The 12482-nt window shown below is 45.2% G+C and overlaps 1 protein-coding gene and 1 pseudogene across 2 annotated transcripts; both read left to right on the top strand.

Moving 5' to 3' along the window:
* The first annotated feature begins 4145 nt into the window (after positions 1 to 4145).
* Positions 4146 to 7738, top strand: LOC128269428 (surfeit locus protein 4 homolog). Of its 2 annotated transcripts, none has more exons than XM_053006927.1 (3): positions 4146 to 4254; positions 4415 to 4638; positions 5357 to 7738. In XM_053006927.1, the coding sequence occupies exons 2-3, from the start codon at positions 4588 to 4590 to the stop codon at positions 6116 to 6118; spliced, it is 813 nt and encodes a 270-aa protein (XP_052862887.1). In that variant the 5' UTR covers positions 4146 to 4254; positions 4415 to 4587; the 3' UTR covers positions 6119 to 7738. The 2 variants fall into 2 exon arrangements, with proteins under 2 accessions (XP_052862887.1, XP_052862968.1); XM_053007008.1 differs by having other exon boundaries at positions 4164 to 4290.
* Positions 6504 to 10515, top strand: LOC128275735 (ubiquitin-like protein 5; annotated as a pseudogene).
* Positions 10516 to 12482: the final 1967 nt, after the last annotated feature.

Below are 12482 nucleotides of genomic sequence, written 5' to 3'. Positions count from 1 at the left end.
TAGCCGAATGCCGCGAAACGGAAGCATGGGAGAACCTTTGGGAGACGGTGATCCTATCATCTACTAGAAATCAACAGTGTACTGCAAATAGAGTACACACACACACACATACTCACACACACATTTACACACACATACGCGGTTGGTTGGTGAAGCAACCAAAGTCCATGTGATAGTGGCGCGTTCTTACCGTATCTTGTTTGAAACCGTTATCGATTTTAACCGTTACCGCAGTTTGGAGGAGAAGGAAAAGCTCATCAGTGTGCGAGTCACACGCACTGATCCTTGGTTTGAATCCGTTGTTTAATCGTTCACACTGTCGCATAGGTTATCACTGCACTCTAACCGTCGGCTTTAAAGAAAACCAAAAACGGCCGAAGGTGGAGGGGAAACACGGGCAAACTGCCGCGGCGCTGCCATGGGTAGTGCTCGTCTTCGTTTTCGCCTCGGTTACAATGCCTTCCTTTTTACGGGCATCCCTCACCAGTGATGTAAGGTTGAGAAGAACTAACTAGGATAATAGCTACGTATATACGTATTCGTACTCACATTGGCTACGGCATACCGACAGCAGCAGCAATCGAACCGACAAACTATCGGTTTGCGTGCACACTCCAATTCCGATCGGCACCGAACCGAACTAATAACGAAATACCGAGCAGAACACGAGTAACACAAACATATTTTTTGATACGAAACATTTTTACAACCAAAAAACCAGATAGGAAATAAAAGATGTACTCTTCCTGCCACCGGGAACGGTAAGCAGCAAACACACGCAGATACAAAACAGAACAGAACAAAACCCGAGCATCGAAACGAAACCACAGATAGCGAACCAAAACTTCTTTCAGCAGCAGCAGCAGCAGCAGCAGCATACCCAGTACCCACATAGACAGCAATCACAACGAACAGCAATCAACGAACCACACAGCCAGCAACCAGGATCAAGCGCCAGGCGCAGTTTACGCAGCAATCGGTTACAGGAGTTAACGGTTTGAGTTCTCGTTATCCCAGCAAAAAAAAAAACGAAAAAACGAAAACCAATGCGGCAAATCAAAGCAGGCTAATTGGACACACGGAAAAAAACGCGGCTTCACCTGATAAGAAAAAGCAACACACATTTCTTCTAGTCATAGGCCAACTAAATTACATCCTTGATAAATTAAGCACTTTGATGAAAAAAAAACACGTAACTATCAAATAAATTAGAAACTAAACGAAGAATCCCCAATTCAACGTCAAAAGCTATAGGGCTGAAACCGGCACGAAACCCGGTAAGGCCGGTCGCCAGCCAAGCGCGCAATCTGGATTGATTCGAATAACCCTCTTCTCTCCCGGCAGTAACGTGTGTGACAAAATTTTCTCTTCGTCAAACAAAATTAAATACAAAAATAATGGAAAACAAGGCACAACAACAGCAACAACAAAACAACAACAAAAACATTCTTTCGCTACGGCCGGAAACCGGAACCCTATTTGGTGGAGGGAATGCGCACTGGAAGTGCGCAGCGTATCGTCGGGCTTTTTCCGGGTGGCATCAGAATTTAGTGCAGCGAGAATGATTGTTGACCGCACACAGAGCACGGCCAACAACCACAAAACAGTACGTCATTCACGTCATCAGACCGAAACACTACCATGTATTGGCGCACGATGGGCTAAATTGGTTTTGTACTAAATGCAATATAGGAAGCGTGTTCCGCGGCATGAGAGGCATGAACATGATGACACGTGGTGATGGGAGGGTGTGCGACCGCATATAGTATGAAGGAGCAATAGTTCGAAAGATGCAACTACGCAAGCATCCCGGAAAAAATCAGGATTTGCGGAAACAAAAAAGCGACGTAAATTGGCAAATTTGGGTGTGTGTGTGTGTTGCGCGCATCGCGCATTATGAAAGCAAACCCGCGCCCAGCCCGCGCGCAATAGCCCAGAAACCACACGTAAAGCAAACACAACACACACAAACACATACACATACACACAAGCACGTAAACACACAGGAACACTCACGTGTTCAGCGCAACAATGCGAGGTGCAGAAGAACCTAAAATGTCCAGAAGAATAGACGCAAAACAGTATATTAAATTATGTGGAAACAAAAACAACTTCTTAATTCTTGTTGTAATAAATGTTATATTTATTGAAAAATATTCAAACGGTTTCTGGCGGTTTCTTTCTGTTTCCGTGAAAGAAATTCGGGGTTCTGCCTCCAATCCGTTGAGTGAATTTTCTTAATTGTTTAGATTTTCTTTTGATCTTAACCGGGCCGGGCCGGGCCGAGTTTCATTTTGTTCACAAAACTATGAAGGATGGCTATATTTCGATAGAAAGAACGTTGTGTCGCTGCGCTGGACAAGGATAATGCATTAGGAGAGCAACGACGTAAAACATATCCAGTCCTATGAAGGTTCTCCTCCGATTCTTGGGAAGGTTAGAATGTACATGGAAGTACAGGATGTCGTATTGGAAAATCGTCGAATCACTGAAAGAGATTTAGTACAAGGCCTAGGCATCTCATTGAGCAGTGTAACCAATATTTTGACTGAAGTATTGGGTTCCAGAAAGCTGTGTGCAAAATGGGTACCGCATTTGCTAAAGATTGAACAAAAACGCATTCGAATGCAACGAATGCAAAGTGGATTTTGTGCATTGAATCAACACTATGGATGAGACGTGGGTCTATCACCATGATCCTGAATCAAAACAAGAGGCTAAGGAGTTGTGTGAACTTTTTTCTTCGGTTCCGAAACGAGTTCGTCCAGAAGTTGTCCAAAAAGATGTGACCATCATTGTTTTGTGCGATGCGAATGGAATTTTGTTAACGGATTACTTGCAAATTGATAAAACAATATATTTTGATTATTTTTGCAACATTTTAGAGCAACTGAAAGCGAAAATTCGTGAAAATAGACTCGGTTTGCAGAAGAAAAAAACCCCTTTCATGAGGGCAACGCACCCTGGTAGAAGAGCACTTTGAAAGTGGCAAAAATCTATGAACCAAAGTTCGAATTATTGGAGTATCCACCCTATTGACCAGCTTTGGCCCCTAGCGATATCTATCTGTTTCCAGACCTTAAAAAATGCATGCGTGAAAAGCGTTTTTCGTCAAATGATGATGTCATAACAGCTGCGGAAGCGTATTTTGAAGCCCTTCCAGTTTATTACTGCAGAAATGGAAATTTATAAATTAGAGTCGCCTTCCAACAAGTGTTCATTTGATTCAACATCATTGATGTTCAGAAAGGCCATACTGAACAATTATGTGTATTTCAAACCATGAAAATGTGTTTTTGTTATTGAGGTTTCGAATTTAATGAGCAACTTAGTATATTCAACATGAAAGCTGTGCACCGCGACCTTTAAGGGTCGATGTTAATGTCCACGGCCCGCCTAAGTTCAACAAGGTATCTTGGCACACACGTGGCCATTCTTAAGGAAAAGATTGGTGCGAGATGAAAGACCTGTGCGTCATTTCGATGTGCATTTTGGATGCAAACCTGCGAATGATCGAGTAATATATGCGGTCACTTCTAGGTAATGTCCACTAGTACACCTCCAGCCACCAACAGTGTTCTGCCGAAAGTGAAAGGGTTTTTATAAATAGTTCTCCGACCTGCGTGTTCACGAAAGTTAAGGTGTACTGCAATAAATATATTAGAATAATTGCAATAAATATATATAAATATATATGAGTGTTTTTACTTCAAAGCAGCTGCTCGCTACGTCCAAAGCTCGCAATTAAACGCCGTACCACTTTCCCACACGGCTCGAGTTTATCGAGTTTGTTTTGAAGATGTGACAACCAACGTATGAATACGCCTGAAATGCTGCAATTTGGTGTACAAGAACGTAGTTGGCAGTTGTTTTTCGAGTAGTTGTGAATTCTGTGAATCGGCTCCTATAGCAACGCCAACCAATAGGCACGTCACAGATGACAGCAACGCAACCGTTGTCAGATACTGCAGGAACTGCAGTAATTACACATCAACACTCTTTCGGGCCGCTCTGCCGTCTAGTCTGTCTGGGCAAGTCCGTTCATTCGTACGGAAAGAGAAAGTTCGCTTCTGTCGTTTAGGCATTTATTTTTATTCCGTTGCTACCGAGCGTGGTCCTGTATCCGAGCGCCAGTGCAGCACCGCTTTTTTGGTTTTTTTTTCGGTGTCGCTGTCGCCAATGCCCGGGTCGGTGCCGCTATAAACCAACGCCCGCGCCGGACAAATAACATTCCAAGAGCAAAATCCTGCCGGGGTAAGTGTGATCCTGCATGTCCGATCTGGTGCACAAGTGCGTATTGGTTTCGTGGTTCCATATGGTGAAGGCTGGAAAAGGCTTAAAATCGTAATATTCTCTTGTTTTGTTCATTTTTTCAAACTCATGCTCGACACGCGTACTTTCATCCCGTGCACAGCCGAACATCGTGCTACGTCAGGACCGACAGACGTGCGGGCCGTTTTCGCGTTTCTTCCCACTCCCGTGAGCTTCAGAAGATTCGGCTCGAATTCAAACAGACGAGTAAAGCTGCAGGCGTTAAGCAGCCCAACCTTTGGCTAGAGAAACCGCGACCATCAAACGATTTTCACAATGAACATACCCAATCAGTACCTAGAAAAGACAGAAGACGTGGCCGATCAGGTAAGAGACTTCTCCCTACCAGAATAGCACATTATATCCAAAGGCGTTCGAGTTTTGGCAACGTCATCGTCACGAATGCCTGAAAATGCCTACCCACAACATTCGTTTGCGCACTCGTTCTGTCAAATGACTTGGCGGGACGTGGCTGACGGTTACATAAAAAAGCAACACAATCTGAAACTGGTTCCGCTGTTTGGGTATTGCGGAATTGTATTTTTTTGTTTTTGTTTCTTGTGTATCAAAACATAGTTTCATTGCCAGTGCATATCTTGGTGTGCCTATTAGGAGCACTAATTACAAATGTTACTTTCGTTTTTCGTCGCTATTCTGCGAAGGCCCATAATTGTTTGTATAACACCAATGTTAAATGTTGAGAAACTTTGATAGTTTTATCACGATGGTGTTAAGCCGGGCTATGATCATCGATCACAGCGTCACTAACGGTGCTTACGTAGCTGTGTCAAAGGGATGCTTATGTTTCGGGCCATATCTTGCACTCGTTTGCGAAGGTATACATCTTATCGGCGTCACGCATTGCATTGACGAACGCTGGAGGTTAAGCGCATAAGTTGTTGAATTTCTGATAAAAAAAACTGCACGTTTGACCCCAGAGGCACGCTTTTGGCACGTGTGCTGCTTCTACACAATAATTTATCTTCGTCTCGAAACCCCAGCCCTCGGTAGAATAATTCGTTACACAATGTTCTTCCTCAATTAGGTAATCCGTAAAATGAAACACGTCTTGCCGCACGTCGCCAGATTATGCCTGATAGCAACATTCCTCGAGGATGGGATCCGCATGTGGGTGCAGTGGAACGAACAGCGTGAGTACATGGACATGAACTGGGGATGTGGCAAATTTCTGGCCACGATGTTCGTGCTGGTCAACCTCGTCGGCCAGATCGGTGGCTGCGTGATGGTGCTCGGCCGCCTAAAGGTGAGCATCGCCTGCTGGCTGCTGTTCGGCATCGTCGTGCTGCAAACCGTCGCCTACTCCGTGCTGTGGGACATTCAGTTTCTGCTCCGTAACCTAGCCCTGATAGGTGCGCTGTTACTCGTACTGGCAGAATCTCGTGGCGAGGCGCGGTCACTGTTCGCCGGTGTACCGTCACTGGGTGAAAACAAACCGAAAAACTTCATGCAACTTGCCGGGCGCGTCCTGCTCGCATTTATGTTCATCACGTTGATCCGATTCGAGCTCAGCTTTCTGCAGATCGTGCAGGACATCGTTGGCTCGATCCTAATGGTGCTGGTTACTATTGGCTATAAGACCAAGCTTTCCGCCTTGATTCTAGTGGCACTGCTGACGGTGCTGAACCTCTACCACAATGCCTGGTGGACCATACCAGCGTACAAGCCGCTGCGCGACTTTCTCAAGTACGACTTCTTCCAGACCCTATCCGTGATCGGGGGGCTGCTGATGATTGTGTCTCTTGGCCCCGGTGGTGTGTCGATGGATGAGCATAAGAAAAAGTGGTAATCTGGTGGGCCTGGCCACCAGAGCGTACTGCCCTCCTAATGCAGCGAACCTTTCAGCGCCAGGTAGTTGCGTAAAGGGAAAGTCGGTAGAACCAAACAGGATCAGGATTACGTGGTAGACAGAGTATTGAAAATCTGGCTTACTGAACCCGGTGGAGGCGATCGCCAGCTCAACGATTTGGCTTACATCATAATACTGTGCTTGAAATTCGATGTACACACTCCCCCCCTTCACCAAGTACAGCCGGCTGCGCTGGCCTGCACTGTGCAACCTACACACGACGTCAGAGCGAAATGTACAGCCAAAAAAATGTCACAGTGCAATGGAAGAATTTATCTATTTTGCAGACTTAGAACAGAGATACCTTAAAAAAATATTGAATAAAATGACATTCGAACAATGTACGTTCTCACTGAAGAAAAAAAAACAAGTTCAAACTGACATCAAGCCTGTGTGTAGATAGCTAGGGATATAATTTTAATGAATTGAATAACACGTAACACCCATCATACAATGCTGCCAACCATGGCATGCTACCAAGCGAACGCGTTTCAGGACTTCTATTTGTTTCGCACAGCACTAGCGTTCATTTAGCGTGCAGCAGATGAATGTTTTCATTAAGGAGTACACTAACTATTTTAAAGCCATCGTCCCATCGGCCCATCGATCACGGATAGAGAGAAAAAACAGAGAATTTACAAAAAACAGGTGCTGGGCCATAGCAACCCCGAACTACAGACCTCCAACAATCACGATGTGGGAAAAAATGGAAGACTGACCACAATGCACCGGTTTAGAAACCAATAGAATATAAATAGAAAACAGGTGCATGACGATGCAAAGTAAAGAACAAAACCTTCATGCGAAGCAGACAGAATAAGAAATGAAACGGAATACATCTCGAAGCTTGGCTCGAAGCAGCAAAATGGCAAGAAGCAAAATTTATGAACGGTAAAACGTATTCGTCGAAGACGAGACACGCCTATAAGGAGCATCAGATCCTGCCACTGATTAGTTTTGTTTGTTTGCCCTAATTGTTTGTATTTGTCATGATTATTTTCGTAGCAAAATTTACTTAACAAACCGTACCGATATTTTTTGAACGATATTCGAACAGCTCCATCACCTGAATGGTAACGATACGCACAGATCACACGTCAAACTATGTAGCTTGTAAAGCGCCAATGTTAGCACTCTTGATCCAGCACATTCCCTGTACTTTGTTGAAAGCGTTCAGCAATCAAGCAGTGATTTCGGCACCGTCAATCCTCGCCGTTGTGAAACTGTGCACCCAGAAAGCTCTTTGTGAAACTACTTACTCTCGATTGGTTGATTCGAAACGAAGACTAGACGTGTTACTTTGTTGTGCTTAGGTCGTCGTCCAGTTATCGCTGAATTGTGAGGTCTTTTTGGCATCTAATGCGCGCGAAACGAGCGCGCAACAGCAAGACAACGGAAGGCACTATAACGTCCATCTCAGAAACCTGCTATTGATACTGAAAACTCTAGTACATCGAATTTGTAGCTCTAGCGAACATATTCGTCGATCCATTATTTTCGTTTAATAAATCAGCCGGCAATAAGGAAAACTGAAAAGAGAAACGTACAACCGCTACGGCTTAAGTTTAAGCGTGTTTAAATGGGTTTTCATTCCTCTTTAGGCAAGTGCACTCTTCGGCAGTATCATAATTGAGTTGCACATAAGTTCGTGCCGTTTCACAACACTTTGCATTCTAACGAGGACCCTGAACGAGGTTTTATAGGAGATTCAAACCTCACGAAGTGATTCGAAACTGTGATTGACAGTAGTTTGTGGAAGCCGTAAACAAAAATGGCACGCTTCGATTCATTCATGTCCTCCAATTGTCGATTTTTTTTTTATTATCATCGGTATTTTTTTCTACCAGTTTTAGCAGCTAAATAGAACAGTGCTTTGTACTCCTGGCAAATATGATCAACATTTTGCCATGGCAATAATTATGTTAAAATCTTTAAAGATTAAGCGCGGTTAATTTAGTGTTCTTTTTCCTTTTGTAGGTACCTACTGTAACGGAATTGCTCATAACTTCACGCAATCTCACAACCTTTCGGATTCCAACGAGACCTATGGCAACATTTTTCCATGGCCATAACTGTGTTAAAATTTTTAAAGATTAAGTGCGGTTAATTTCGTTCTCTTTTTCCTTTTGTAGGTAACTACTATAACGGAATTGCAAGTAACTTCATGCTATCTCACAGTACTTCGGCTTCCAACGCAGCGTGGAAAATTGCATTGGGCGTTGGAAAATTAGCAGCCCTTTAAACGACCAATCCAATTAGACGTTTTGTTATTGTTCTAGTCGTTGAACTTCCACTTTTCATCAAGCTTACATATTCACTGCTGTTGCCCTTTCCATCCGCTGTTTTGGAGCTTGAAAATCGTCTGCGACTTATACAGTGATAGTCGAAATTTCTTGTACTCCACCAATCAAGAAGAAAACCACGTGTTATCTTGCCCCTAACATGAACAAACCAACATGGCTCGGATTGACCGAGACTAACTTATATGCCTTCGTCAAACTTGTTGACTGATAAGCAAGTTGGGTTTTTCTCAAGCTTAATAACCGTTTTCCCTCATAGTGCTGGTTAATGCTACCTTTATACTTTTTTAATTGTGATTAACTTCAACCCAAAATCAATACGAGACGTAACCGCATGTCTTACACAGCTGAATTTACGGTATTAGTAAAACAATTAGAAAAGGAGAATGGCAACACAGCTGCTGAAAGCAAGTTTTGCATGTAGCAGAAAAAATAGCCAGAGACTGGAGAAAACCTGAGGGGCGTTTGAAGATGTTTTTTTTTTAATCTTAGAACAACGGACCGGGTCGTATTTCTGTTTGAAGATGGTTCCTAGAACCAAAAGAGCTTGTAGAGGATTAGAAGGTGAATGGCCTTATTTGGAAAAGCATTCACAAACCTGGATTGGTGACGACAAGAGCAATGGTGCATCTGTCTCGATATTGAAAATTTCGTTGGACATTTAAACTGTATATTCAGGTTTATAAAACGGAATAATCATTCAATAAGAACCAGGAACCAGGCCCAGAAAATATCACACTTGAACGAGGACCAGGTTTTTCGGTTCCACAAATTTGTTACTAGTAAAAGAAACGAGATCAATTGTTCCACTGTATCAAATAGGGTACATGGATGAAATGCCAATTACATTTGATTACTCCTCAAACAGAACTGTTGAGATGAAAGGAGCAAAAACTGTTACAGTAAAGGCAAATGGAAATGGAAACTGTTGCTTCACAGTTGTGCTTTGTTGCCTGGCAGGCGGCACAAAACTCTAAACAAAACACAACAAACCTTCAACATCCGATAACCGATTAGGCATGCGATAAGGCCTTCGCGAGGTAAAGGAACGGGGCCATTGCATCCGGCATCATCCATGATACATATATAATTAAGTTCATTTAGCGGATGGATTTGAGAAACAAACACGGCCCAGTCCATTGTTTATGATTGTAAATAAATTGCGATAAGTAATAATAAATCGTTCAATTTGAATCGATCGGTACCGACGAGCCAACATTGAGTGCGCCGTCGAAGAAATGTAGAATCAAATGCCGCGTGGTGTGTGCACAGCGTGCCAAAAACGCTTGGCAGCCCAGGCGCGAACCTCTCTCGGCATGGGCAGAGGGAGCCATCGGAAGAGAAAATAAAGGTATACTCTAGGTAAAAGCAATGGTGCTTGGGCAGATGGGGAAAGAATAGCGTTCACGTGCTTTTCGTAGGGGTGTTAATTATCGTAAGAGAAATCCGTGGCTTTTATTCACGCTTGCTGTTTATGTTGTGTTTCTTGCACTTTGCAACGTCACCATTTTGCTGCAGCTCAGCTGTCACCTTGACGGTTCATCGTTCCGTTCAGTTGGTTAGCGTTCGAAATTGGTGCGTTTGTAGATTTCACCCAAACATTCTTGATATTCCCATATATTTTTTCAGCAACGTAACAGAGCGCGAATGTGTTGTTGGAATGTTGGAAATCACCTATAATGACCCCGAGAAGGTATATCAATGCCAGAACCGATTGTGTGGCCGGGCTGTACTTATGTGCGATTAATCATTTCAGGTGCGGGTGAATCGAAGATACAATCAGTGATTTGAAAAAGTTGATCGCCGCCCAGGCCGGAACGCGCTCCGATACAATCGTGCCGATGAAATGGTGAACACAATCTACAAGGACAACATCAAGCTTGCTGACTGTAAGTGGCTTGGTGCCAGAGCGAACTCTTTTCCCGTGTCCGTTTCTTTTTAAATCTTCGCGGGCAGTAGCTAACTTTGTTGCTGTCTTTAAATCCGTTGGCAGATGAAATCCACGATGGAATGAACTTAGAGGTATACTATCAGTGAGATTTATCTCATGTATCTACTACAATGGATAGCATTCGTCTTCTGTGCAGCAGCATATTCGCAGTATCCAGTGAATTGATGCTCTGGCGAGTAAAAAAAATATAATATATATTAACCAGGAATATCGCACCATCCCACCGTATTTTGGGTACGGTGCGAAATTCTCTCGAGTCATTACAAATGTAACATAAATAAAATACCAATTGAATCATACCTTGCGCGTTACGATATGGTGTGGTACCCAATGGAGCCCCGTAGAAACATGTCCAATTACATATCTGTTCGATACCCACCGCTAATGGTTCGCCGCCAGTGGATGGAATCATTCCACCGCCTCCGTCATTTGCATGCCCGACGGTCGCTATGCGTAAAGTGCCTGGGCGTCTGGGCGTGTACCGGTACGGGGTACGGTTGGTGCTAAACTTGGCGCGGATCATTTGCGCGCACACCGGAAGTGTTTGCCGGGAACCCCTAAATGATTTGTAATGATTTTTCAAGCGAAAGAAATTATTCCTGCGAGCCGCACCGGTCGCACGCACCGTCACGCTGACCATCGTGGCCACAAATCTCGCGAGGCGTGGTCGCAGCCCGCAGCCGCCACCATAAATCGTCCCCGACCCGACCGGCCTAATGACTGATGTAAATTTGAATTTTCCGCACGCTACCTACGGGAACAGCTCGTCGTCGGGAACGCTCGAAACAACAAGGCCCCAGGAGTGTCACGCTATGGTACCCGCCGTCGCCTTCAGTGCCGGCCCCACCGGCATTCTCTCACCCTGAGCCGGTGCGTAACGATGCTGGTGTAATTATGGAGGAAATTAGCACCACCGCGTGGCCAACCGAGGGAGTGCGCGAGGGTGGCGACGTTACTTTTCTGATGTACGTACTGAAAGCGAAACGCCCTCCACAAAATCAATGCGACTTGGAATTAGAATTTCAGCCCAATTCGAGTGCCGGTCACCGTTTCCGGAACACCGGATTCCACCTGCCCCTCCCCTATCCAGCAGGGCGTAAGGATTCACTGGGGCCTACGATTACGAGGGCTGGACTGCGAGAGCTTTCAAGGTCCTCCCCGAGTAGGTCCGAGTAATTCGTCCATTTGGGAACCGCTTGGAGACCCTCGACCCCGCCGCCGCCGCCGTCGCCGCAAACCCTTCTAAGAAAGGCACACGGCCTAGGCGTCCTTCGACCCGGGGTGGCGGTCGCAAGGGTCGCGATTGCCGTGCCGTGGATCGCATGTAAAGTGCGGCTGAAGCGCTAAACAAGCAGAAGTTGAACCCATTCGTTACCCGGCCCCGGTGCGGTTCGGCCCCTCACCCCATTGTGTGCCTATTCCGGAGCACGGCTGTGCTTCATACATAGACCCACCGATTAGGCGCGGCCCGTTTCCTTCCGCTCATTCCGCTTTGAATTTCCCGTGTTTTCACGAGGGCGGTCACGAGGAAAGGGGCCCGGGGGGGGGGGGGGGAGCCTAACACGAAGGTGGCCCCTTGGTGACCGGCGATCCCAAAATCAAACAAACTAAATTGTACGCTAAAACGTACGCTAAACTACGCGATCGCGTGTTTTGACAATTGTTGAAAATTAAGCTAATAATTGTAGGTGATTATAATTATTTAAATCACGATAGGGGCAAACCCGCGACCGCTTTAGCGCTCCTGCTCCGTGTCGGTGAGTTTTGGGACCATTCGGCTACAATTGTGCGTGGGGTGCGGTTAGTTTCGACAAGCTTTGGACACACTTAGGGCTTCGGTTAATCGTGGGCGCCCCAGGGTGGAATGGCTGGCCCAAGCCGTCCGGACCTTGTAGCAAGTTTTTTGATTCCAGAAGACAAAAGCCTCCTCGTGGTAGTGTATTGAGGTTATTACCGAGTGGAGGACGGACTCCATTGGCAACGGGGTGCGAAGCGACGTACATCGACATCGACGATGCTAATTTAATCTAGTTTGACGTGCTGAAACGCATCG

This window comes from Anopheles cruzii, chromosome X, assembly GCF_943734635.1.
Source record: "Anopheles cruzii chromosome X, idAnoCruzAS_RS32_06, whole genome shotgun sequence".
Classification (NCBI taxonomy): Eukaryota; Metazoa; Arthropoda; class Insecta; order Diptera; family Culicidae; genus Anopheles; species Anopheles cruzii.
Note: the sequence above shows the minus strand (reverse complement) of the source record. Positions and strands in the feature narration are given on the sequence as shown.